The 27705-nt window shown below is 45.9% G+C and overlaps 1 protein-coding gene across 1 annotated transcript in view; it reads right to left on the bottom strand.

Moving 5' to 3' along the window:
- Positions 1–27705, bottom strand: part of FERMT3 (FERM domain containing kindlin 3) — a 100952-nt gene that overhangs the window by 13931 nt on the left and 59316 nt on the right. Inside the window, exons 7-12 of the mRNA XM_086938143.1 lie at positions 27568–27675; positions 27134–27265; positions 26148–26197; positions 24557–24681; positions 22750–22856; positions 2391–2609 (exon numbers count right to left, since the gene is read on the bottom strand). Coding sequence (XP_086794269.1) covers positions 2391–2609; positions 22750–22856; positions 24557–24681; positions 26148–26197; positions 27134–27265; positions 27568–27675 — 741 coding nt within the window. The remainder of the gene's footprint in view (positions 1–2390; positions 2610–22749; positions 22857–24556; positions 24682–26147; positions 26198–27133; positions 27266–27567; positions 27676–27705) is intronic.

The following is a 27705-nucleotide window of genomic DNA, read 5'->3' as shown; positions in this document are numbered from 1 at the left end:
ACCCAATCAAAGGCGGACGTCAGGTCCATGAACCCTAGGTAAAGGGATCCAGGCTTGGCTAAGGTGTATTAACCTATGACTAGGTGCAGGTTGAGGCACTGTTCGACGGTGCCCAAGCCTCTCCTGAAACCATATTGGATGTCAGAAAATTTTCCAGTTTCCAATACCCAGTCCTCCAGCCTTTCTAAAATAACTACCCATGATTTTACAGGTACAGTCAAATAGGGACATTGGACGATAACATTTGGGATCCGCCCTATCACCCTTTTTAAAGATGGGGACTATTATCACGGTTCTCCGGGAGTCAGGGGGACCTAGCACAGTGTAGCAGCTTAATATGTTTGTAAGCAGTGGGAGCCACAGGGGAGTATTAGCTCAAAACAAATCCGCGGGGACACCGTCATGGCCTGAGGCCTTATTCCTCACGGTCTGTATTAAAGCCCTGTTCACTTCATCTAATGTTGGAAATGCCAAGGTTGAGGCCACATAGTTAAAATTGCTAGAAAGATCTAGATCACTACCAATTTTATAAAGATTTGAAAAGTGGTTGACCCATGTCTCAGGCATAATTGTCGTGTCAATCTTTCTATGGTCATTCCCATTAAAATAGTCCTGGTTGACAGTTTGCCAGAACAGTTTGGAGTCCCTACTTTGGCAAGCTTTGTGGAGTTGCTCCCAAGCCTCATGTCTAATCCCTAGCTTGCGTTTTTCTATCGCCTGCTTATATTCGTTGCGTGACTGCTTCACATCAACTGTATTTCGGGGTGTTGATTTCAATGCCTTAATTAGTTTGTTGTGAAAAAAGTACAATCGCTGTCCAACCACCTCTTATTGATCTGAGTACTTGACTTTATTTTTTTAGTCAATATAACATATATTGTCTCTTTTATTAAGTCAAATGATGTAGCCATGACTGGAGGGTTTATGATGTCTTCCAGGCAAACTAAAAGTTGGGTCAAATTAGTCGTTATAATTTTGGATAGAACCAAGTCGGGATTTATGGTAGACCACTTCCGAAGCAGCCCTTTATTTTTAACATTGGATAATGGACCCGATCTGACTATGTCAATTTGTTCATAGGATTGTCTAGTCAGTTCTAACGACATAGGGTAATGATCACTATAACAAATTTTATGAATTTTAAAAGTCAGTTCCTCATTCCTTTTGGTCAATGCATCGATTATCTGAAGCAGGTGATATTTACTGGGAAGGATTTCCTCCCTTTTTGAAAGGTTTGAGCTGTTTTGACGCTCTTCTAATAAGAAGTGGTAACAGCACCAGCCCATACTGTATTGACAGCACCTAAAGTGCATCAGACTGGGTCTTCACTGTAAAGATTTGCCTGCGTTCTGTCTGGGGTCTCAGCTTCACTTGCTTTTTTGTGGAAACTTGCCACCTCAACTGGTATTGGGAGCCATGATCAGACAAAGAGTAATTGGGCTCACAGCTCCATTCATCCGGTAAAGGTCAATGGCAGGTGCATATACCTGGGCTCTTTCTGCCACCACACCAGTAACAAGAAACTTGATTGGAAACACACACTGTTGAAGAACACAACCATTTACTGGGTGAACATTGATGGACTTTCCGCCTTCCCAGCTGATGTGGCCCTTAATTGTGTAAAGCCATTTCCTTCTGCCATCTTGCCAGTAACCAAACCCTTGCTTGACTGCACTTGTGACTGACCAACATCATATAGGTAATGGCATCTGTAAACCAGTTTGTAGCTTCAGGCTGTTCACTTACATTTAAACATTAAAATATGCTTGACATGGCGTGCAACAGAGGTGCTAACACCTGCCAAACAGGCGCAGGACTTTTGTCTCGTGAACATTAGTGGGCTTCTGACTTCTGTCCAAACAGTAATAAACTCTTAGCTGGGCATTCTTCAGAGAGGTTATTTACAGCTGGCAACCAACTAGTAGGTCTCCATGATTTCCCCTATACGCCCAGAGACAGGAAAGGGCGTTAAAGGATAGAGGGAATGGGAAAATCTTTGTTGGTGGAGAATTTGTTTCCAAAATCTATTATTTCACTAGACAGATCATAAGTGCATTGCAGGTAGTCATCCTAAGGTCTCTAACAAGCAGGCAGGCATGTGAGAGGAAGCTTGGTTTCTCATCTTCACCCAACCAGTGAGAGGACACATTTCTGGACATAATTCTCAAAAGTTACTGGAAGCACCTAAAACATTTAGCTCTTTCCTTCCATCCGGCTAGTAAAGGGGCAGTTCATAAGGCAAACAACAGTTGAATCATCACCTCTACCTAATTAATAGCAGACAATGTATCTCCCTTCTCCACCCAATCTGCAGTACATCCCTTTTCTGTTCATTGTTCTGACAACACTAAAAGGTCCTCACCTTTGGCACTAATACAACAGACCCTTACCTGCTTGGGTTTGAACCTCTTCTGGTAGCGGGGTGATACCAGAGCTTGCGTATTAACGTTGACGGAATCGGCAGAAACCTGCGAGCTGTCCGGGTTCGATTTCTGGAGGGTGAGGAAGGATAGGATGTTCTCGATCTCCGACTGGTATGTGCTGTCAGCCATGGTCTTGCCTTTTGCAGCAAGGCGGCAGGCTGCCATCCATTTGGCATATTGATGCTCCTGAATTACCAGCATGAGACAGAAACACAGTTACTTAAGCTCTTCAGGTCTGGTTTTGTGTATCATAGAAGTCTGTTCTTAACATTTCTTTCTAAGACTTGCGTGTGAAAAATTAAAGGATGCACCTCTTCAATCTGTTTTTGACATCTCTACTGCTGGTGATCTAATGCATCCATCTTTATTCAGATGGGCATTACTCATGCTGAAAAGTCTGTTGTGAGGCTCTTGGGATGATAGAAGTAGAATCAAATAGAGTGACATTAACGTGTGATTCCTGGTTACTGGAATGGTGTTAATTGTGGAACTTTGGACACAGAAGCAGTGTAGACTGTGGCTGCACTTCATTTTTAACATATGTTTTGTCAACATATTGTGATAGCAAGGTTTGTACCTGACCTCAGACTGCGCCATAATCCTAGCAACCTACTTTCAAACTGTTACAATGTTCCAGAACCTGATGCTTGGCTGGGATATGTAACTATCAACATCTAATGTTATACTTCTAGGCCACTCCAGGGACTTCATGTCAGGTACTGACATCACTTCAAAAATGTAGAACTGAACGTTAGATCGCTCCACAAATTCAAAATCAAGCTCTGCCTTTGCACCAGAAACTTAATATAAGACTGTGAAATCGCTCTAGAAACATTGGGGCATATTTATCATAGGGTTGCTTCGCTTTTGCACCATGCTGCAGGAAACAAAAGCTATGCAACCCTTAAGTTGGATTCATCAAGCAGCACAAGACCACCTTCAGTGGCCCTGAATGGCTTAATAAATCCAGAATAACGCAATGCAGCACAAATCGCTGAGTTGCATTATTCTGCCTTGGGAAGGCATTCCATGGATGAAGCGTGGTTGTTCCCACACACCCACCCGTGGATTCTGATGCATTCCCACATTTACCAAAACTGGTAGACCTGGGAATGCGTCAGAATGTGACACCTTTCCAGGGGAGGTGTAACGAGCAAAAATATCTTTAATCTCCCTGTTACTTCCTCTTTCTAGGTGTACTGCGTTTTGCAGCACACACACACAGAAGAAAATGCCTCGGGATTGTTTTTGTACATGAAGGCAGGGCCGGACTGGGAACCAAAACCGGCCCTGCCAAAGTGCTCGGCCGGCCCTCCTCCCCACTCGGGGGGGGGGGGGGCAGGTTGGAGGTTGGAGGTGCCGCCGGGCGCTTTGCTAGGGCCGGTTTCTGGCCGATTTTGATGCAGGGGTGATTTTGCATCTACACTGCAAAAACGGCCCTGTAACAAAATCGGTTCCCAGGGGCTCAAAACCGGCCCCCACCCTTGCGGGGCACCGGGGGATTGCCCGGTGCCTGCTATGGCCAGTCCGGGCCTGCATGAAGGTATGCCTTCCTGCACAAAAACAATCCTGCTTACAACGCAATCACCCTTGTACCAAGGTGCGAAGGTGCCTGTATTCGCGCTAGGCAGCACATTGTTCGCCAGGCCTGGGAAAAGACAGGAATAACCCATATAATGTTAAATACTGTGCATTCCTGCCTTTTCCCTATCACGCAGCGCAGCAAGGTAGATTGCTGCTGTCCTGACAATTTATTTGTATCAACGACTCCTGGATTCACTCACAACCTCAGCACACTTGGAACCTATGTTATGTGTATTTATAAAGTGCCCTTTTACCGGCAAGTGTATCATGGCGCTGAGTAGATGTGTGTGTCCAGTCCTGCCTATGGGCCTACCGTTTTTTTCTTCTTCTCCACAGTGATTGGTCTACACCTAGGAGGGGTACTGCATGGCTCCTACACCAACTTGGTTACCTTATATGGCACTCGTTATGAGTGACTTCTTAATTTTGTTGGGAACGGCAACTGCAGCCCCATCCAAATTATGAGATCATGGTGTTTCCACAGATCTGTTTATTTTACCATAGACATTTCAGCTCCTGACAGCAGCCAAAATCTCTCGGTGAAAAGTGGGAGGATATTAAGAATTACCAGGGGAATTAAACATGGCATTGTTGATACCACCAGTATTGGTAACTTCGAGGGCAGCACAGATCAAGGCCACTCGAAATGAAGGCCTATGTCTGTAGCGGTTAGTCTACCAATCACTTTTCTTCTGAGTTCCCCCTTACCCCTTTTCTTAACTTTCTCACCAGAACCATTAACAATCTCATCATCACTGGAGTCTGCATTTCTTCACCCATCTAAAACCCTTGGAAGATATCCATGGAGAAAAAGACCAAATATGAATGCAACACGTGAAGTGAAGTACAGCCAAACATAACACTCGGGCATGTTTACAATAAACTGGCGGACTGCGGTGTTACTCCAAAATTGGTAACGACGAGCTCTGACAGTTTTAAAATACAGGGATGTGCGTATTTACAAAAATACGGCACACCCCTGCATTTCCCCTAGTGCTGGTACTAAAAAACTGCCTAGCACCATCGCAGGCCTCATAGCTCCTGCGCTGGTGCCTGTGCTGCAGGGGCGATTGTTTATGTGCAGGAAGTGACACCTTCCTGCACATAAACAATCTTAACAGGCGATTTGCTCTATCCATGTGTTCTGCAGAGTGCAGCATATGCGGAAAGAGCAATATACGAGGAAAAATAAAACAAGCATTTGCAATGCAATAGGTCTCGCATTAGGAAAGTTTGAGCTATTGGTCTTGTAAACGACAATTTTTTTATTTATGTTTTGTTTTTGAAAATAGCTAAATTAATAGCTTTGTCATTTACAATACCAATAGTTATAACTTTCGCAAATGTGACACCTATAGCATTTGTAATGAAACATGTTTTGTATTAACGTGACTTAGATGTATTGATATTACAAATAACAATGGCTTATCATTTTTTAAAATAATTATTACTTAAATGAAATTGTTTTTAATTTGTAGTCAATAGCCTAAACTTTTGTGAAGATTAGGTTCAGTGTATTTTATTGTGACGAAAAACCAAGAACAGAAGTGAAATATTAACATCTTTTTGTGACATTTGTAATAAAGCTTGAAACATTGAGAGAACATATTTGAATCAGTGATGCTGTGGTTGTGCTGAGTGATGCTGTGGTTTCGTGGAGTGATGCTGTGGTTGCGCTGAGTGATGCTCTGGTTGCGCTGAGCGATGCTCTGGTTGTGCTGAGTGATGCTGTGGTTGCGCTGAGTGTTGCTGTGGTGGTGCCGAGTGGTGCTGTGGTTTTGCTTAGTGTTGCTGTGGTGGTGCTGTGGTGGTGCTGAGTGGTGAAGAGTGGTGCTGTGGTGGTGAAGAGTGGTGCTACTGAGTGATGCTGTGGTGGTGCTGCTGAGTGATGCTGTGGTGGTGCTGAGTGGTGTTGTGATGGTGCTGAGTCGTGCTAAGTGGTGATGTGGTGGTGCTGAGTGGTGCTGTGGTGGTGCTGAGTGGTGCTGTGGTTGTTCTGAGTGGTGCTGTGGTTATGCTGAGTGGTGCTGTGGTGGTGCTGAGTGGTGCTGTGGTGGTGCTGAGTGGTGCTGAGTGTTGCTGCTGAGTGATGCTGTGGTGGTGCTGAGTGGTGCTGTGGTGGTGGTGAGTGGTGGTGTGGTGGTGCTGTGGTGGTGCTGAGTGGTGCTGTGGTGGTGCTGAGTGATGCTGTGGTGGTGCTGAGTGATGCTGTGGTGGTGCTGAGGTGGTGCTGAGTGGTGCTGTGGTGGTGCTGAGTGGTGCTGCTGAGAGGTGCTGCTGAGTGATGCTATGGTGGAGCTGAGTGGTGCTGTGGTGGTGCTGAGTGGTGCTGTGGTGGTGCTGTGGTGGTGCTAAGTGATGCTGTGGTGGTGCTGAGTGGTGCTGTGGTGGTGCTGAGTGGTGCTGTGGTGGTGCTGAGTGGTGCTGTGGTGATGCTGAGTGATAATGTGGTGGTGCTGAGTGATAATGCGGTGGTGCTGAGCGGGTGAGTGTGTGTGAGGGTAAGAGGGTGAGTGAGGGTGTGTGAGAGTGGGATGTGTGAGGGTGAGTGAGGGTGTTTGAGGGTGAGTGAGGGTTGTGCACAGAGGAGACGAGTAGGGTGAAAAACGGAGCCATTGCTGGGACTTTTCTGGTAAAATACTTGATGAGAACCCAGGCCAGTATAATGCTGTCTTCTGCGTGCAAGTCTGTGTGGGGATTCAGGGACTGTGGACACACTCCAAGAACATGGTAGGAAGAGACATGGCTTTACAACACGGAAAAATGCAGCTCAGTGCGTGTTAATTACCATTTACAAATACAAATCTCACCCACTGGCCAACCAAACGCCTCTTTGTGCTTAGTAATTCATCACACTAGCCCCCTCCTTGGAATTCGCGCCCCTCCCTGCTCAGGCACATGTAAATGGCTATTTTCTGTGGAGCTACAGCCCATGAATGAACTCCCCACAGAAGTAAATGTTTCCCTCAGGCTAGAGAGGTCTCCAGGGTTGGTGCACCATCTCCTTGGTGAAGAATTGTAGTTCAAAAACATATGATGTGAGTACATAATGAAAGTGTTTAAAAACTGATAACGCTGGCTATTGTTATAGCGCTCACCGCCCCCTTGGCGCTAGAATAATGCACGCGATTCGCGTCTGCTGGTATGACCTTTGCAGTGATGTTAGAAGGATGAAAGCGGAGTTTGGTTCTGAGGGAGTCGACCCAACTGCACCTCTGCAGCGCTCAGGACTACCGTGCTATCTTTTCAGCTTCTCAGGTTGCCAGTATGACTCCCGTAAGACCATGGGCTGTGCTTCTAAAAACCAGGGCCCAGGGCTGCAAGTCACGTCTTTGAGGCGCGTTGCCTTGTATGAAACCGATCCGCAGTTTTGACAATAACAATTTTGGACAACTGTTTTCATTTGACTCGGTCCCCGTCATTGCCTTTGGACATCCTTAACAAATGCAGGCTTCCTTTATCTGCACTATGGTCCAGAGAGACACCATTAAATGGTACATGAAAATGGACTTTTATGTTTATGTGTAAATGCAAAGAGTAACTATGTGCAATTTCTAAAACCATTTTACAAAGTTTGAAATTGCTGCTGAACAATGTATTTTTGCCTGAAGGTGGAGGCGATGGATGCAGCAGAAGCAAAACAAGTTTAAAACAAGCAGCAATATCGAGAGGTGGTGGGGGCAGGGTGAAGGGTTAAGGGGTAGGGAGAGACGGCACAGGCTGGACAGGCTGCGATCTGGACGCTTTGATGTGGTGTGCGAGGCGGGCAGAAAGGACGGCCGTGGGAGGAGAAGTATGGAGAGTGGTGCAGGCGGGGGCAGGGAGCAGAGCCTCTGAAGAGCGTTTGGCTGCCAGAAACACCAGGGGGGCGGAGAAGCAGATTGCCTTCAAGGCAGGAGGCAGGCAGAAGGCTCGGGCAAGCTTGTGCACAAGAGCACATGCACTCGTGCAAATCCTCTTTTTGGGAGAGCTTAGTTTAACTCTTGGTTTCACTGCATTAGACTTGTCCTATTCATTCCTGCTGAATGGAATAGGCCGAGACCTAAAAAGCACATGAGAAAGGAAGCAACAAGCCGGTGAGTGGAGACGCACCCAAGGCGGAGGGCACACCTGGACGAAGAGAGAAATACTCACGCCACAGATGAGAGCAACACAAAGTGCAGGGGAGAGGAGCATACTAGCAAGAGTGAGAAACATGGAGTGCGATAGAGAAAAGAAGCGCACGGACGAGAGAGAGAATTCGAAGCACAGGAGAAGCACATGAGGGATACAGCTGGAACACATATGTACTCTCATGGACGGCCGAAGTAAAAAGAAAAAAGTTGTTCCATAAAACTTAGCAGCGGAAGGATACAAGGTAAAGAGGATACGCTCCATGGGAGAGATAGACCCAAGATGAACAAGGCAAGCCATTAATAAGAAGCAGGCAAATTGAGAGGACAGTAAGGCAAAACAATGGCAAGCAACGGGCAAGCTATAAGTCCGCTTTAAGTTCTTGGTAAGCGAACAATAGATCCTTTGCAACCCAACAGCTTGCGCTAGGGCTGAACGGGTCACCTAACATGCAACATGAATGTTTCACAGCAGTGGTTTACATCAAGTAAATGTCAGTTTCTTTAGAAAATGTAAAGAATCATGGTATTTCGTTAAAACGGTCCGAGGAGTTCTTCTAGTTCACATTTACATTTGTTTCTTTTGAGTAAATAGCATAATGAGATATAGACATTTTTCAGAAACCTTAAAGCGCAAAGAACACAACCATTTCTAATTAATCAAATTATTCTTAAATCTCTAATAGCGTGAAAATTTACCATAAAACACTTAGAATTATTAAAACCGCACATGTGCAAGCAGACGTTTTTATAACAATTAACTGTATGCTTTCAATACCTTAATAACTATTTCAAAACGTGCTAAATTATGTAGGGAAAATCACTTAATTCTGCAATGAACATGCACAGTTTGAGTCCACAGGTTTTTCAGCGAAGTGTGCACAACCAGCCCAAGCCACTGGCCAAGTCTTGCAGGACTCGAGAGGCCATGCTGTTTAGAGGGTGCATTCTGGACGGAATACTTAGTATCCTGTAAAGGCCTCAACCTTACCTAACCTCCCAATAACCTAGTTGCAGCACCGAGTTGGGCCAGATATCTCCCACAACGGTAGCCACTGGCGCCCAACAACAAATTCACTAGATGTCAAGTCAGCAGTAGCAAGCGAAAGGAAGATCAAATAAAAGGCAAAAAAAAACAAGCGGTAGAATGTTAAGTAACAATGCTGCGTTAGCACAAAATCGAGTCGAAATAAACACCTATAACAGCACGATGAGAAGACAGCAATCTGTAGAGCTCGTCCTTTAGTCTTACAATGTATTTGCATTCCCACAATGTATAATCTGTTTATACTTATACCTTGGCTTATTGGACGCTACAAATGATAGAACATTCCGGGTGAAAAAAAGCGAGAACAAAACTGAACATATCCAGCTTCCTGCTGGAATAGGATGTAGATGTCCAGTCGACTAGAATACACAGTTAAAAGGATGTTCAAATATTTTTTTCATAATAACTGGTCTCACAAATGTAACACTCTTTCCTCCGTGGTGCCACAAAAGGCAGTAGATATTTTGTACATATAAGAGAAAATGTACGTCATGTGCTTCCACATTACAAATGTTCAAATCTACTTATTTGCTTTCAGTCTTAACATTTCACTCACCTAAAAAAAATTAGACAGCTGTTTGACAACCGCAAAATGGAACTAGCTGCACTTGGCCATGACGTGCTTCTAGACCACGCTGCTGCTGCGTGGCCTCTTGCGGTGCCTCCTTTACTGATAGTGTTGTCAAGCCTATGTCGAGCTGGCGCTGGGGTGCCTCGAGCTGCTGCAGCGGGCCCTGACTTCTTTCGTCCACCTTGTGTCCCGGCGAGGGGACGCATTGCTGACGAGCTTACTAAACCCATTGCAGACAATGGCTGTGACCGCGCGCTGTAGGAGACACGCACTGTGAAAGTGAAAGTGCGAGAAGAGACGCGTGTTCACAGCGCCCGTGTCTCCTAAGGCGCGCGGTCATGAAGCGCGCTCACAAGGCCAAATCCGAGGCGGAAAATGCGCGCATCCGACTCGTGTCCACATATTCAAGCATATAGGTATACTAAAGTATACACGAGGTCCATCGCTACGCTCGACCTAAAAATTATCCTCGTATCGCCTGTATAAGACCAGGTATTTCCTGGTCCTATTTTTGAAGCTGCTAATACCTTGTAAACATAGGGCAGTATCTAAAAGCAATAGGTGTTGCAGTGGTACACCCACTGCAACACCCATTCCATGCCCCTTTCATGCTAAGTGCTGCGGGATAGGGGCATTATTTACAACACAGCTTTGTAAATAAGGCAAAGGATGTAACACCATAAGAACGTTGCAAAATGTGATGTTCTGATTGCGTTAAATCATCTGTTATGTTTCATACAGGTACCCCAATATAGGCTCAGGTAATAACCAAATCTTTCACCTATATTTTCCCTGCCATTGCACTACATAACGGTTCTTGGCACTGACCTGTAACCTAGTTATGGTATGGCTTACAGGACGTGGGGTTGTCCCTGAAAACTAGCCTCATTCATTATGCATGAGGATTCTTGGAATCTCAGCAGGACTACCATCTCCTGCATAATAACTATGTATAAGGGTCATTCTTCCGTCATCCTAGTCCGACATGACACAGCAAAGTAGATCCCCTGAGGGTACCACTTTGGGTATATAAACAGCAGATCTTTGCTGAGCGAGGGAGAGGAGAAAAAGGACTTCCATACTGACGCAAGACGCTGAGTTTCCTGCATGCAGACACTCCAGCTTGCAGTGGTTTGATATCCCTCACGGGGTGTCCATCTGGAGACCAAGACGGGGTCCCACTGTCTCTCACTTCAGGTAGAAAGGTTGATTTTATCCTAGAGGGATTCTTGGCTTTACACCTACAAACATGCTAGGTACACTTAGGTACATCTAGTTAGGGTCGCATCGTAGGAGTATGCATTATTACTATCATGTATTTTTATACCTGCCTGTATTCATTGTTTTAGCACTATGCTAGGAATCTACCATCCCTTTACTCTATTGGTGCTTATAATCATTTATATCTGTTTATGTGATAAAATGTGATGCACCAGCGGCGCAAGGGGCTTGTAAATACGCTCCTAAATGTTTTGGCGATTAGTGTGCATGAACTAAACTTCTTGATCCAGTTGGAGGGTTTTGCCTTTATTCTCCAAAATTAATAGTTGAGCCCCATTTTTGGAGGCAAAGGCTCTGTTTCTTTGAAGCCCAGAAGGATTGTTCTGTTATCTGTAAAGGAAGTGGAGAAATGAATCTTATAAACCTCATTGCTGGCATCAGACCTAAAGTCTTCATTGCTTAAGAAATGTAGTCACAATGGAGCCTCACAATGGCCCTAGTCTCACACTAATCTAGTTCCTTGACATGAGTGAGATTCTAGACCTGTCCTGTGATATGGAGGGGTGTACTAATTGTGCCCTCGTTATACAGGCAGTGGACTACTGTCCCTGCTATGGGCTTAGAGCAAAGAGCGATGGTGGTAAAGTACTGCGTTTTGTGGATCCATATTAGTGACCAGACTTTTTTATGTGTGTCATTGAAGTGGATGCCAGAAATGTCAGCAATTGCGTGTGACCTGTTTCTGTGCTCCAACTCGGATCCTAACACTGACATCCCAAATACATGTTGTGCGTGTTAGTATATATGGGTCTGCAGAGTACATGCATTGTGTGTATGAGTGAACCAGAGTAATGGCGAACTGTGGGAATCATTTTGGATAAGCCTGGCATTGTGTACAAGATAGAGATGAGGTTGTTTTCTCAGACTGTGAAAGTGTATTGCTGACATTTCTGAATCTGGAGACCTAGACACTAAAGTGTGGAGAGAAAAGACAAGCCTACCGGCAAACTTTAATTAGGCTGTTTGCTGATAGGAGGTGATGAGTAGTCTTCTGGTAACATGGCAATTTGGTAGATGGTGTGGGTGAATAGTGGGACTGTAGTTCCTGTTGTTCAATGTAAAACGGACCCCTTATGTGAGGTCACGCTTTTGTTTTTTTGTGGGTACTCTAGGCTGGAGGCTACACTGCTGTGAGGAGCATCACCATACAAAGGCTGTGTCTGGAGAGCAGCCAGGAGAAGACAAATGAAAAGAGAACCACCCCATGCGGGTTCTGAACATACAGACTGTGGATTTACATCTCCTGTGTGCTTTGACTGTATACAAATGGGACCCAATGGTTGTTCCAATTCCGAGGTGTCCATGACCAAGGGAAGGAGTCCTCCAAGATTGCTCAGGGGACTGCTGTGTATCCAGAGCTGGTATCCACCTGACAACTAGTTTGTTCATAGGTGAAGTGCAGTTGTTCTGCATAAGTGGAAGACTACAGAGAGTGAACGGTATATCAGAGTGTTGGCGAGCTCCAGATTCTCCTGTGATTCCTAGCAGGAACCATATAGACATAGCGGAGCCTAAATTGCTGCACCCAAAGTTATTGATTGTAGCCTAACCTGAGCAGCTATGCCCAAGTAACCAACTGTGGCATGGTCTGAGCTACTGCACAAGAGGCATTCCCCGGCAACGTGACCTGAGCTGCTACTCAAGAAGTACTGAGGTGGACAATCCTTTTTATGGGGATGTGTGGTTGTTGAGTGCTGAAGTTGAGCACACACACTCTACCGCTCTAAAAAGTGTGTGGGACTGCTCCCCATTGCTTCCACTCGGAGTTAAGTGCAGAAATGTTTTTACTTGTCCAGTCTGTAAAGCTGTAGTAGGATGGACTCTGTGGCATTATAGACAGACATCCTAACTCACGGGTGAGACCCAGTAGCCCTGCTGCCCCCAGAACAGGGTTTGACAAGTACCAGAAGGTTTATTGGGACAGCAGTAGTCAATCCTCATTAGAGATCCTTTGACCCTGTGAACTCCCTGAATCACTGCTGGAATAGACAGGCATGTTAACTACACTCCTTAGATGCGTTCCCGCATTTCAGTGGCTTGATTGCCCACAACAACATGAAATAGAAAAATGAAAGGATCACCCTCTGCTTGGTCAATAAACCCTAAAGTCCAAACATGGAAACGTCGAAGACGTGGAGTAAAAAAATGTTCTGAGGCAAGAGCCACCAAAGACCCTAAGGAATTTAAAGGTGCAATCATTTGGCACAACTAATGTAGAAGTTGACAGTAGTTTCCACCATTAGTGGTTAGCCTTTTGAGGGAGGGAATAAAAGACATAACACCAAGAACCTGACATAAAAAAATGGCATCTCTCAAGGAACATCATGTTAAACGTTGACAACATTAGAGGAAGCGGACTTTCCACTATATCTGTAGACAGAAAACTAGTACATAGTTCATAGTTCTGCTGAAAGCTTTTGAGCTGTGAAACCTATTCATCTCACTCTGATCTCTCTAAAACTCCCAAAATCAATACAGTAGATGAGGACATCAATCTTCAGATTTTAGAACTATGGAAAATCATCCTACTTCTATAAGCAGACTTCCAGCTAGATAAGCTGATGTTAAACCTGATGGTGGCACACTTAGGCAACTATAACATAACTAAAAACAGTTTGCTGAAGTAAGCCATTGAGAGGCAGCAACAACTTCAAAACCAGGCAGCTGATATGTGCCAGAAGCTGCAGTAACAGCGTCAGATAAACCAGTCTTGAAAGCACCAAACCGGCTCTTGGTGAATGCAAGGGTTAAGGTCAGAGTTATTTGCAGTATAAAACAAGGCCCCCTGGAAAAATGTTGAGGGTATCAGCAGAGGCTAACACTCCCTGTGGACGTAATGTGATGCTACGCTCAGTGAATATACAAACTGATCATCCGAAGACCTTTTAAACAAATGAAATCCAGAGTCGGGACCTTAACACTCCAAAGCCCTAGGTCGTTAAATGCTCGGATTCCTTGGCTTGAGGGCAGAACTCGACCACCTGTGTATTGAACATCCTGTTCAAATACTACTGAATCTAGACCCATAGGGTGAAGGTGCAGAATATCGGATTGGGACCCAAACCCTACACATTGGACTCTAATACCCCTCTCCACGTAGCGCACAGTTTGACCCTTTTAGAGCACTCTGAAGTTAACAAAAGGTGATATGCAACACTCTATAAAACTAATAAATAAATAAACCACTCCAGAATATTAGACTCCAGACTACGATATCACTGTAGGGAGAGAATATGAAGCTATGCCATCTCTCTAGAAACCCATGGACACCCAAGGGAAACCATAGTTGTCTCATTTTCCGGGTAAGCATAGCTTTCTCATTTTCCGGGTAAGCATAAAGGCAATAGAACATGGTTTTAATACTGAAGCAAAAGCATACTTTATACAAATCCACAAAATATTGAAAGCCATCATTAAAAAAGATCAGCAAAGAAAGGAAAGCCAGTGAACAGCAGGTTCAAAGATAAAAAATGGGCTAGATGGATCCTTCAAGATGAATCGCTACTGAATGCCTAAGAAGGGTGGATCTGCGTTAATAAAGATCTTTTCATGAGTAAATGGAAAACTTGCAAATCACAAGAGGAAGTGCTGGAAAACCTCACTCTGCCTTTCACAAGCAAAAGAGGAACAGGAGGCAGGAAGCTGAAAAAAAAGACAACTAAAGCAAGAATATGAAATGATGGGAAACCTGTGCTGACTTACAAATGACCATTTCCCTATAGCTGTGATAGATTTGTACACATTTAAGTGGTGTAGACAGTACAAAAACATTGCCCTCATACATAACCTTTCTGGGCCCCAGCTTGTACTACTTCAAAACACTTCAGCACTAGACATTAATTCTTCAAACTAATAAAATATGCTTTTTTAAGTACCTTTTGGCGCATTCTTCGTGTGAGGAGCTTCTTCACATAATGCTGAGCAAGGAATGGCATAGAGTTTGGGGTACATGACTAGAGCTCACAACAGTATTTTATTTGGCTAATCGACATAAAAGTGCATACAATCAATAATACACAATATCTTAATTCATGATTACGTACAATATTCTTGATACAAGTTACCAGACATTCTTTGTGACACAATAAAATATGATAAAACAAGCAGTAAAACATACAATAAAAATGTAATACTTTTCCTAATTACTAAAGAGTTTCGTATATATTTTGTGACTGCAAAACATGTGGGATGAATCTCTAATCTTTGTAAGGTCTTAAGTCAGTCTAAGTACTTCTAATTCCTTCACAACAAAAAATTGGGCACAAGAACCGTGCTGACTTATATAGAGTGCAAAATAAGAAAACAAGTTACTTACCTGTAACTTTGGTTCCCCAGTATTGGTAACTTTCATAGATTCCCATGCTTTGTATCATTCCCCGTCGTCGGAATGGGAGCCTCGGTAAATAGTAAAAAACTATAGTAGTAAGCACAAAGTGAAAAAATAGGCCTAGGCCTCATCTCATTTTGTAGCTTATCCACCTCTTTGTGTAAAAGAGACCAAATTTCTGCAGCAGCCAATCAGAGCAGCCTCACCCCATAGAACCTTCCTGAGAGAAGCTCAGAGCCTCAGATTTTCGTAGCCGTTGTATACAGCTATCCACCAAGATCAGAAGAGTGAGCTTTCCCAGGGGAGGTGGGTGGGCGCATGGGAATCTATGAAAGTTACCAATACTGGGGAACCAAAGTTACAGGTAAGTAACTTGTTTTCTTGCCCCAGTATTGGAACTTTCATAGATTCCCATGCTTTGTATCAGAGTAACTAGCAGTAAAGAAAACATATTTTGTCATACCTGAACCTGAAAATGTGACACATCTCTGTAAAAAAACAGCAGAACACATAGGATCATGAAATATGACAATAATGCAGTATACAAAATATGCAAAGGAAGGCGGGATAGAAAGGAAAGCTCACCGACTTATTGGAAAAGATTCCTCAGGACTGCTTGGCCCACTGCTGCATCCTCCTTCACAGAAGAATCCAGACAATAGTGGCGGGTGAAGGTGTGGACACTGCTCCACGTTGCCGCCCTGCAAATGTCCTTGATAGGGACTCCTGCGAATAACGCCGCAGATGAAGCCATGGATCTGGTAGAGTGAGCACGAACTGCTCGCTGCAGAGGTTTCCCAGCCGTCTGGTGACAAAATTGTATAGCGCTGGAAATCCAACGGGAAATACAAGCCTTAGAAACAGCACAACCCTTGCGTGGAGCACTGAAGGAAACAAAGAGCTGTGAAGATTTCCTGAACTGCTTCGTTCGCTCCAGATAGAATTTCAGGCATCTGTGAATGTCCAGAGAGTGCAGAGTTCTTTCCGCAGGTGAAGAAGGTTTTGGAAAAAATGGTTTCAAGACCACGGGTTCATTTAGGTGGAATTCCGAAGGAACTTTCGGGATAAATTTAGGATTCGTCCGTAGAATCAGCACATTATTTTTAAACTGGAGAAATGGTTCCTCAATCGTGAAAGCCTGGATCTCGCTTACTCTGCGAGCCGATGTCAGGGCCAAGAGAAGAGCCACTTTCCAGGAAAGAAACTTAAGGTCAGACTTATGCACAGGTTCAAAAGGGGCTTTCATGAGGGATGACAGAACTAGATTCAAGTGCCAGGTCGGAGGAGGTGGCCGGACTGGAGGAAAAACCCTGAATAAACCTTTCAGGAATTGCTTGACAATCCTAGCCGACCATAGGGAAGGCCCTGAAGATGAACGTCTGAATCTAGAGATGGCTGCCAGATGGACCTTTATCGACGATGGAGCCAATCCCGATTTCGCCAGTGAAAGAATGTAAGGCAAGAGCTTGTGTGGAGAAGAAGTATACGGGTGTAAACCTTCCTTCTGGCACCAAACACAGAATCTCTTCCATTTGGCTCGATAGGTCTTGTTGGTACTAGGGGCTCGAGCCTGAGCTAGAATGTCTCTACATTCACTTGAGAGATCTAACCCCTGGAACTCTCTGAACTCAGGAGCCACGCTGTCAATCGCAGGGACTTCAAGTCCGGATGTAGAACCTGACCGTGAGACATTGTTAGCAAAGTTGGAATAGGCTGTAGGAGAACTGGCTGGTCCTGGGAGAGGAGAAGAAGCTCCGAGTACCAAACTTGTCTGGGCCATGCTGGAGCGATCAAAATCATCCTGCACGGTTCCACCTTGAGTTTGCTGACCAACTTCGGAATCAGTGGAATGGGAGGAAAGGCGTAAACAAAGGCGCCTGACCAGGCAATCAAAAGCGCATTCCCCAAGGATTCCCGATGGTGAACCCTGCTTGCGAAGGACAGGCATTTGGCGTTCTGGGGAGTCGCAAACAGGTCGATTGATGGTGTCCCCCATCGAGCAAAGAGTTCCTCCAGAACGGTCTGATCCAGTTCCCACTCGTGAGAGACTGTCCTCTGACGACTCAAAGCGTCCGCCTTGACATTGAGTGTCCCCGCTAGATGTTCCGCTGAGAGGGAGACGTTGTTCTGTATTAACCAATTCCATATTGTTTGGGCTTCCTTGGAGAGGGTGGAGGATCTTGTGCCACCCTGTTTGTTTATGTAGTGCATGGCTGTAGTGTTGTCCGTACGAACCAGCACTGTCCTGTTTTGAATCCTCGGAAGAAAAGCTTGAAGAGCCAAGCGGATCGCGAGAAGTTCCAAGAGGTTGATATGGAACTTGCGTTGCACTGGACTCCAGTGACCGCTGACCTTCAGCTCCTGGAGGACCGCTCCCCATCCTTCCATGGAAGCATCCGTTGTTACAATCAGGGGAGATGGAGGAATGAGGAACGATAAACCCTTGGAAAGATTGTCTTTTTCCAGCCACCAGCCGCCTGCTTTTCTCATTTCTTTGGTAACGACAACCTTGTCGTCGAAGGATCCTGTGACCTGCCGCCACTGTCTGTCCAGTTGCTCTTGTAGTGGACGCATCCTGAGCCTGCAGTGCGGAACTAAAGGAATGCAAGATGAAATTGATCCGAGAAGTGATTTGTACTTGCGAACTGTCAGTGTCTTTCGAGATTGGAGAAGACGAGCTGAACACATTAGTTTGGTCTGGCGCTCCTCCGATGGAAGGGCTAAGCAACTGTCCGTGTTCAGGATGGCTCCCAGGAACCTTGTTGACCTGGATGGGTATAAAACCGATTTCTCCCTGTTGAGTCGAAGACCTAGCCGCTCGAACAGATCCTTGCACGTCCGGACTGCACTGGACGCTTCTTGAACAGATGGAGCTTTCAGCAGCCAATCGTCCAGGTATGGAAATACCTGAATAGCTTGTTTTCTGAGAAAAGCTGCCACTGGAGCTAGAACCTTTGTGAAGATCCGTGGGGCGGACCGGAGACCAAATGGCAGTACCTTGAATTGAAAGTGACTCTTGCCCACTGTAAAGCGCAGATATTGCCTGTGAGCTGGATGGATAGGAACGTGGAAGTAGGCGTCCTCCAAATCGAGGGTCGCCATAAAATCCCCCGGATTGAGCAGACGAAGGATGTCCTGAAGAGTGACCATCCTGAAGGACAACTTCACGAGATAAGTGTTGAGCTGCCGTAGATCTAAAATTGGACGCCACTTGTTCTTTGCCTTCCGAACCAGGAAGAACCTGGAATAGAACCCTTTCCCCTTCTGCGAAAGGGGTACAGGCTCTACTGCCCCCTTGGTGAAAAGTTGGTGGGCTTCGAGATGAAGGAGCCTGAGATGTTTCGGAAGGAAGGCATCCGGCGCTCTTGTTGGAGGAAGGTCTTGAAACTCCAATGTGTGTCCTTCTCTGACAATCTGGAGGACCCACTGATCCGATGTAATAATCATCCAGTTGTGTAGGCAATGGGAAATCCTGCCCCCCACAGATGTGAATGAGGGAACAGGAACAGTGGAAAGAGCCACCTGGCCGCTATTGTTTCCTGGTGTTGTCTCTCCTTTGCTGCCCCTGACGTCCTTTAGGCTGCTGGCGAGAGAAAGAGCCCCTTTGAGTGTATTGTGGCTTATACGACTGGCTGGACTGAGATCCAGAGGAGTAGCGATTTTGATTACCTCCACGATAAGAAGAAAAACCTCTTCCTCTAGCTCCTCTGAAGGGCACCTTACGATACTGCAATGTACCCAAGGACTTAGCTGTATCCGTGTCCTTTTTGATTCCTTGCAGGGCATCATCGACGTGCTTGCCAAATAGCATCTCACCGTCATATGGTAGATCCAAGATCTTATTCTGCACCTCCTGCCTGAACCATGTGGCCTTTAACCACCCTTGGCGTCGCAGAACCGCCGAGCCAGCTAGTGCCCGGAAAGCGGTGGTTGCAATATCCATTGCCACATCAATGACCTCCGAAGAGGCCCGCTCCCCTTCGAGCAAAATCTTCTTCACATCTTCCTTAGACGAATCCTGCAGTTCGTCAACAAATGGGGCAAGATCGCACCACATTTGTCGATCATAGCGTCCCAGAATCGCTAACGCATTGGCTGCCCTAACCAGGAGACTGGCCATAGCTGAAAACCTCTTGCCTACATTGTCTAGGCGCCTGCCCTCCTTATCCGGCGGCGTAGTCATCGGCGCAGAAGGATTCTTGGACTTGCTTTGGGCAGCCTGCGAAATGACCGAATCCGGTTTCGGTTGGCCAAGTAAACATGCTGGACTGCCATCCGGTGCCTTATACTTCTTTTCCAGTCTCGGAAGTACCGGAAGGACTGTAGCCGGATTATGCATAGCCTTCAAGCCCTCAGACCAGACATGCTCGATGATTGGAATGGACCTCACTGACTTCCTGAATGGTTCTTTAAAGTCATACAAAAAGCAATCCGATTGCACTGTGGTCACTGGGAGACCAAATCTTTTGGATGCCCTGTCCATTAAGTTGTGAAACCCTCCAACGTCCGCTGGAGGCGAAGTAATATTATCCGGGTCGGTGTTGTCCGGATCTATAGGGTCAGCAGTATTCCATGGCGCCTGTTGATCTTGATCAGGATCCGCTTGCTGGTCTGCATCTGAAGACGCAGCGTCATCATCATCATCAGTCTCTTGCACCTGTACTACCTCTTGAGGGCGCACTTCCAGCGCAGTGGCACGCTCCCTTGGGGGTAAAGAATGGTCTGCCACAGGACGTAATGTCTGAGGCGGAGGTGTCGTGGGGCGCACTTGTTGGGCTTCCGGAGGTGCCGGGAAACGTTGCTTGTAATCCCGCAACATAAGTTGTAAATCCGCCACTAAAGTGGATGGTATTGCCACCATACCCTCGGGTAACTGACGCATCGGTTGTTGTGGAGGCACGTGCCTGGTAGCAGGACGTTCCTCCTCATAATAATGCTCTGGAGCATAGTGCTGTCGTTCCATCTGCTCCTCCTCAGAGCTAAACTCCTGCACCTTAACCTGGAGGTCAGAAGGGCTATAGGCCTGCCCAAATTCACTGAAAGTCTCTTCCTCAGAGTCATCCTCCAATAGTAGTGTTGGTGGTAGCTTCTGAACCTGGCGAGGAGACGTCATCTCTGGCGTGATCTGTTTCCTTTTCCGCGAAAAAACCTGTTTTCCCGCCATTTCCATCGTCGACGAGGTCGTCGTCGACGAGGCCCTCGTCGACGAGGCCGTCGTCGACGGGAAAGTCTTCTGTGTCAGTGTCGACAGTGGAAGTGTAGACATAGAAACTATCTTCGTCGACGAGGATAGCGTCGTCGACGAGGTGAAGCTCATCGTCGACGATGGTGGAATCGTCGACGGGACCGTCGACGAGCTCGTCGTCATCAACATGGCAACCGGCGTCGTCGACTCGTCGTCGTCGAAGTCGTTCTCGTCGACGACACCGCCGTCGACGGCAGCTTTGCAGACATTGTCGTCGACGTGGAGGTGGTCACCCTCGTCGACGACGAGCAGGATTCCGGAGCCTTGAAAGCAGTCGACGGTGTAGGCGTCGACGCAGCCGTCGTCGACGAGCCCGTCGACGAGGCAACCTTGGTAGAGCTGTCCTTTTTAACACTCGTAGACGACGTACCTGGGAGTTTAGTCGTCGACGGTTTCTGCTTCTTGTCTGAAGCGACCTCTTGAGTCGGGGTTGAATGCTTTTTGACCCCACGATCCTTCTCTGAGGAAGGCGAAGAGACTGTAGAAGCCTTTCTCACCTTTTTTGAGGTCAGAAGTTCCTCAGGCTTACCCTGCCTCTCCTTTTCACCTCGGTGAGGAGATTTTTGGGCAGCCGGCCTGTCAGACCTGTCAGAGGTCCCTGGTAAGGCCTTGTGTCGGGACTCGTCTGAAGCAGAAAGGGGGGACCTACCCCTTTTTTGAGACCTTCTGGATGACACCATAGACGAGGAGCCCTCACTGTCCGAAGAGATAATGTCTTTCCGGTCTTTCACCTTCTGAAGCCATGTGAGGAGACGTCCTTCCCTGTCCCTCTGGGTCTTGGCTGAGAAGGATCTGCAAATCGGACAGTCTGTTGGTTTATGGTCCGGATATAAACAGTAGATACAATCCTCATGTTTGTCCTCGACAAACAACCTCTTCTTAGAGCAGGTGGCACAGGCTCTAAAAAGGGCTTTCCTCTCCGACATGCTGAGAAAAAATCCAAGTAGTTGAAGAAAAAACTGAAGAAAACTGAGCAGAGCTCAATGGAGACTCCCTTGCACAACGTGCGGTAGAAAATCTGAGGCTCTGAGCTTCTCTCAGGAAGGTTCTATGGGGTGAGGCTGCTCTGATTGGCTGCTGCAGAAATTTGGTCTCTTTTACACAAAGAGGTGGATAAGCTACAAAATGAGATGAGGCCTAGGCCTATTTTTTCACTTTGTGCTTACTACTATAGTTTTTTACTATTTACCGAGGCTCCCATTCCGACGACGGGGAATGATACAAAGCATGGGAATCTATGAAAGTTCCAATACTGGGGCAACATAAAGCGCATCGTGCTCTGCGTAGACATGTTACCATACGGGGCATTTTGGAAGTATAGAGAACCAATTGCCCTGTTGTGGAAAAGCCATAAGAAAGTGCACAGTGCAAAAGCAAAGGCGAACATGATAAAACCTATTCAGAGACGAACAGATCCAAGTTATGTAAAATTCCATTCCTATGGGAGTAATTAAAGCTCCATACTGGGCAATTGTATGCATGGATTCTCCCTAAGATTTTCTTATGTTGTGCCTAAAATAAAAAAAATGCAAATTATGGAGATTTGCTTTTGAACTAGCAGTAGCAAAGTCTGGGGTACTAAAATATTCGGTAGAAGTTAGTTCCATACAACGGAGCCCTGGGAACCCAGCCATATTTTCTGAATGCTTCAGAATGAGCCTGGGGAAAGCAGTTTCGGGTGAATACTAAATCTTGAGCAAGAATCCTGACTACTTCCTGGACTGCTGATATTCGGAACTGCTCTTGTCATGCTTCTTCCTGGTTAGGAATTGCATAGCAGCGCCAGCCTCGACATCCTTTTCTTAGTGTTTTGAGAAATAGCTCCTAAAATGGAGGATTTTGAGGGCCAGGGATTTTAGAGAAAAGTTAAATAAAACAGCAGATTTTTAAGGGGTTAATAAAGCAACAAAAAGAAAATAAGAGTAAGCTCGTAATGCAACAACTCTTGTGGTAACAGGTCTATATCCCCCCTGAGACACCTCCATATCTAAGAGGTCTTAACATTCATCATGCCTGGATTTGCACTCTGGAAGGAGCATGTCCTTATCATTCAATAAAACCCTTGACCTCTCATGCAGCCGGTCTTATTCTCTCCTCTCCACGGTGAGAAGGAGACCGATGTCCATTGATAGAGTAATGGTGAGCACAAAGCACTTACATTGTCACAGCGGAGGTAAACTTCACTCATCCCCTCCGGGGAGGGCACTAGGAGCTTGATGCAGAACTTCTGCCCTGTGACATTGACGTCAGGCACCACCTCGCACCCTAAAGATTTAAGAAATTGTGTCAGTTCGAGCTTAACAGGGCAAAAAGTGGGTAAAGTGTTTCTCTCTCTTCCAGCACCATTTGTTTCTAATGGAAAAAAGCACATCTGTTTCCCACTCAACTCAGCACCATTGGTAACCGCGTATTCTCTTGTACACCCACAGATGTAGCCAATCACTGGCCGGAGCTGATAATGACCTAATTGAACATCTGCTCCTGGCTCACATTTGATCCGACCACTGCACAAAGAAAAAAAACATTCTTCCACAACAATATCAGTTAAGGAGGAAAATTATACTTTTCCTCCTATACCAACCCAAAAAAATGATCCCAGGTGTTGCAAATCCTGAGTCAGGAACATTAAACTACTGCACTCAATTAAAAACTCTTTTTCTCCACAGCAACTGTCAGTGAATCAAGCCACTCCTTATCAACACAATCACCAAACAATGACCACATGCCTACTTCCCGACTCACAGCAACACCCACATACTGCACTCTGACAAGAACTATTCTTAACCATATCCCCAATGATTCATGCCACTCTGTCTCAAAAAATGACTCCGCATGTAACTGTACCTGACTCATGGCTACATACAAACAGTGCACTAAGCTAAGTTACTCCTGACCTGCTTCATCATTGAAACATGTAACCATAGGCCTATCTTTCTGATCAAAGCCAGGCCCAACCTACTACTGCTGTCATGATGAATTTTTTCAACACCAGCACCAGACTGAGCAGAGTCATTACCCCCCTGCTGCACACCCCAACACATGACGACAAGCCCAGCTGTACCTGACTCACAGCTCATCCCGCCCACTATTTGCAGTCAAAAGATATACGTCGACAGAGATCACCAACCAACCGGTGTACGTTAGCAAAGTTGTTCTTTAAACCTGTGTGCCAATCATACAATGCATTCAAGCTCAACTCGGTGTCACTACCAGACAAATTCAACTTTTGCTTTACACCTAATCAATACCCATTTTTTCACCAATATCATGGAATTCAGGGCTATATTATCAAGCAAGGGTGATACAATATCGCCGCTGTTATAGGCAAGAAACTGCCTCTAAAGCGACGATGATGGGCTTGATAATATGCCCCTGTGAATTCCCATAGCAGCCCAGGTTAACACCAGAACCTGGGCTGCTATGGGAATTCACAAGGGCATATTATCAAGCCCATTATCGCCGCTTTAGCGGCAGCTTCCTGCCGATAAAACCGTAGAAAATGTATCACCCTTGCTTGATAATATGGCCCTCAGTGTTTCAATGCCTAACCATTCCCAGTTCAAAGCAGATAAGGACCCAAGCTCAGCCCCTCCCCCTAGACATTATTGAAACACTAGACTAAGCCAATGTCCTTGTAGCATAAAGATTGACAGCACAAACTGCAACTACAGCCAATCATCACACACAGAACTAGCCAAGCACACTAGTATCACTCCTCGCCTAAGGCACATGCCTAAAACTGAACCTGAACATATCACTCCCCTTGGTCACAGTACTAACTAAATTCTGCATTGGACATAATGATTGACCTGTCACACTACAAGCCACACAATAAATACACATTGACAAAAGGTAAGTCTGACCACAACACTATGCAGCAGCTGCACGTTCTATCCATTAAGAACAGAATAACTTAAACTCTTTGGTACAGCTGTGGCCAAGAGAAGAGGGGTTCCTCTTCATACCTTTTAGGTTGAGCTGTTGCACCGGCTCCCCCAGGCATTCTTCTTTACTTTTGTAACACGCTATTGATGTGTCTTTGAAGACCACCCAGTGAGGTTTGTATCCCTTCAGTGTGAGACGCTTGGGCCTGCAAGGAGACATTCTTGGAGAGTTATTAGTTGAAGATGAGAAGTATTGGCTGCCCACTGACAGTACTTAATTTGTTAAGCAAATGCAAGGGCATAATGTTTTCAGTGGCGGTTACTACAGAACAGGTGTGGCGGCTCGAAGGGGGTGAAAAAAAATATATAACACTTACCTCTGCATGGCCGCTGCCTCTCCTCAGCTGTCTCTACTTCGCTGCTCTTACTGACTCCCGAAAGCAATAAGCACACAGGCTCCCCAAAGCCAATCACGAGGCTGCTGTTACCAGCATGACAGCAGCGTTGTGATTGGTCTGATCAGCCTGGTTTGGCGCACAAACAGGGTGTACAGCCTGTGCATGTGCCCCACCCAGGCTGTACAATACAGGCAAGCGTAGAACATTCTAAGTGTGCATGACTGTTCAGGCGGCCCAAGATGGCTGGCTAAACTGTCATGCACACTTAAGTGCAGATATTTTATCTGCCCCCTGCTCGGGCCACTCAGCCAAGCCCCACCCGCCCTAACCTGGCTTGCACTGGAAAATAAAATTATGATAACATCATGTTATTATCATTTAAAAACAAAAAAGGTTTTGCACTGCTGAAAAGCAGTGAGGCTACGCTCCTCCGCCTTTGTGGAGGAGCCCCCACTGAATGATTTACTGGGAGCCCATCGCGAGCACTGCTGAATGCCGGGAGGCCAGATATGAAGGGCTGCTGGTTTAAATTTTGGCCCATGCCTTTTTATTCCACCATACAATTCCTGTCTCTTAATCTCACCCTTGCAGGCTATTTTTCATGCCTATTGTTTTGCCACTGTTTTCCTATCGTTTCTCTCCCTTCCTCTTTCTCACTATTATAATTTCTGTTGTTCCATGTCAAGGTATGATGAAGAAAAGTAAGCCCTGGTCCCTAAAAATGAGTGTCAGTGTTCACCGCCTGCAACCACTGGGGCAAATTAATCTCTATCTATAGAACAAAAAGGGTAAAGTGGGTGGGTCTAAGGTCCTTATGTGCTGAAGTACTGTATGACTAGATGGCTGACAACCTTTTTGGGGGGTAAGGAGTTTTACAAATGCAAAAATTCAAACCTGGGCAGATTTCTCTGGGAAGGTGCAGCCTGGTGCATTCAAACACAAATGTAAAAGGAAGTACTTTGAATGGGTGTGCAGCCTCTGACACTCTTCCCAGCTAGATGCCTATTATTTTGGAATTTGCACAAGAAGTGGGTTATTTTTGCAGCAGGTACAGGATGGTCCATTCGATGGGGAGAGAGTTTTGGATGTAAGTCTTATGCTCAGTGATAATGAAGTACATACCTCTACCAGTGTTGACCAAAACTTGACGCCCCTTTTGCCCCCTTGCTTCTACACTTGATTGCTTGATCTGTGCTTGTGTTTTGGGGTGTCTTGTCAAGGAGAGAGAACAGCAGCTGAGCCTTGAAGGCCTGTTCGGTCACGGCGTGACTCACCTGAAGATTCGCAATGTATCCTTCAGCTCTGGGATGTCGGTCAGGCTGTCCTGAGAAAGGAAGAGGAAGACATTGACTGCATGCTACAGCACAGTGCCCGTTCCAGAGGCCCTTTGTCTGTAACTACCTGACATACAATGCTCACAATAATGACGGAAGTGTGTGTCCAAACAAATCAGGAAAGACGGCCTCACTTACAAAAGCCAGAGGTGAAAAAAGCTTAAGAGACCTACAGATTTACCATAGGTGACTCAAGGACCTGGATCTAGTTCAAGAATGTAGCAGCATATGACGGAGCGTGGCATGAAGCAAAACTTGCTAACACCACGCTTCTCCATTCTGAAAACATAGGGATACGTCGTTTTTACAAAGATACGGTGCACCCCTGCATTTCCCCTAGCGCTAGTGCTAAATTAAGCTGCCTAGTGCCAAAGCAGGCACCCTTGCACCAAAGTGCAAGTGTGCCTGCGTTGGGGGAAAGATTGTTTATGTGCAGGATGGTGTTCATTCATGGAGTTTTGCTGTTTCTACGTGTGCTGCACAATGCAGCACACACAGAAACAGCAACAATTTGGAGAAATAAGGCATTTATCCTCGTTTGGCCATGTTAAGCCAGGTTTTCCTTGGTCTTAATTTTTGTCCTGCCTCCTAGTATTTACGCCACCCTGGTAAATAGGGGGCAGCGCCAAAATCAATGGGCGTTGTGGCAAAACGCCCACCACAACACCCATTGCCCAACCCGTTCACGCTAAGAATAGCGTGAAAGGGTGCCTTATTTACAAGGCGGTGTTAAGCCACATTAACTGGCTTAACGCTGCCTTGTAAATAAGATGAAGCCCTTGTCGCCACAGGAAAGTAGTTAAAAGTGGCGTTCCTGTGGTGATAGGGGCTTGTAAATATGCCCCTTACTCTCTTAAATGTCTACTTATTGACTAATACGTTCATTGTTATGGAGTGAGCAGTTGCCAAACACATTGCAGCCTTACCAAGACATCAGTTGCAGAAGACCCACCCAGTTTCACTTCAAGGTGGGACAACGCCGTGTCCAGGTCATCGAGCCCAGAATCCCGATGCACCTCGGGGCGCTTGGAGGTCAGAGACAGCTTGTTGATGTGATACTGGAAAATAATTGACACACATGCAGGTTAATTTACTCTTAAGTGGTGTGGAGATCTAGAATGGGAGACGCACATGTGTGTGTGTGGATGTATGTGTGCATGTTATTTACTGATCATTTTGGTTCTGATTTCACTGGGCTGAACATAAACGACAGGTGTTTGTAGTTATATCCTTCAGAACATATCCTGCAGAGCAGTATTGCAAAAATGATGTGCAATAGTCAAAGTAGGCACAGCCCTGAGCGCCTGTGCTCAGCATTGCAGTGGTGTGGCGCCACAGAGCATAGTTTGCGGTTCTGTACCTGTAGCGCAGCAAAGACCATCATCTCTTCCTCTGTGCAGTCTATTTCCTCCAGGAGGACAGCCCAGCGTGCTTGCTCATACAGCTGGTTTATCCGCACCATGTCATACTAAAGAGACACAGAGAAACACTTGTGAGA

This window comes from Lissotriton vulgaris, chromosome 9 (genome assembly GCF_964263255.1).
Source record: "Lissotriton vulgaris chromosome 9, aLisVul1.2, whole genome shotgun sequence".
NCBI lineage: Eukaryota > Metazoa > Chordata > Amphibia > Caudata > Salamandridae > Lissotriton > Lissotriton vulgaris.
This window is presented reverse-complemented; position numbering and strand designations above follow the sequence as displayed.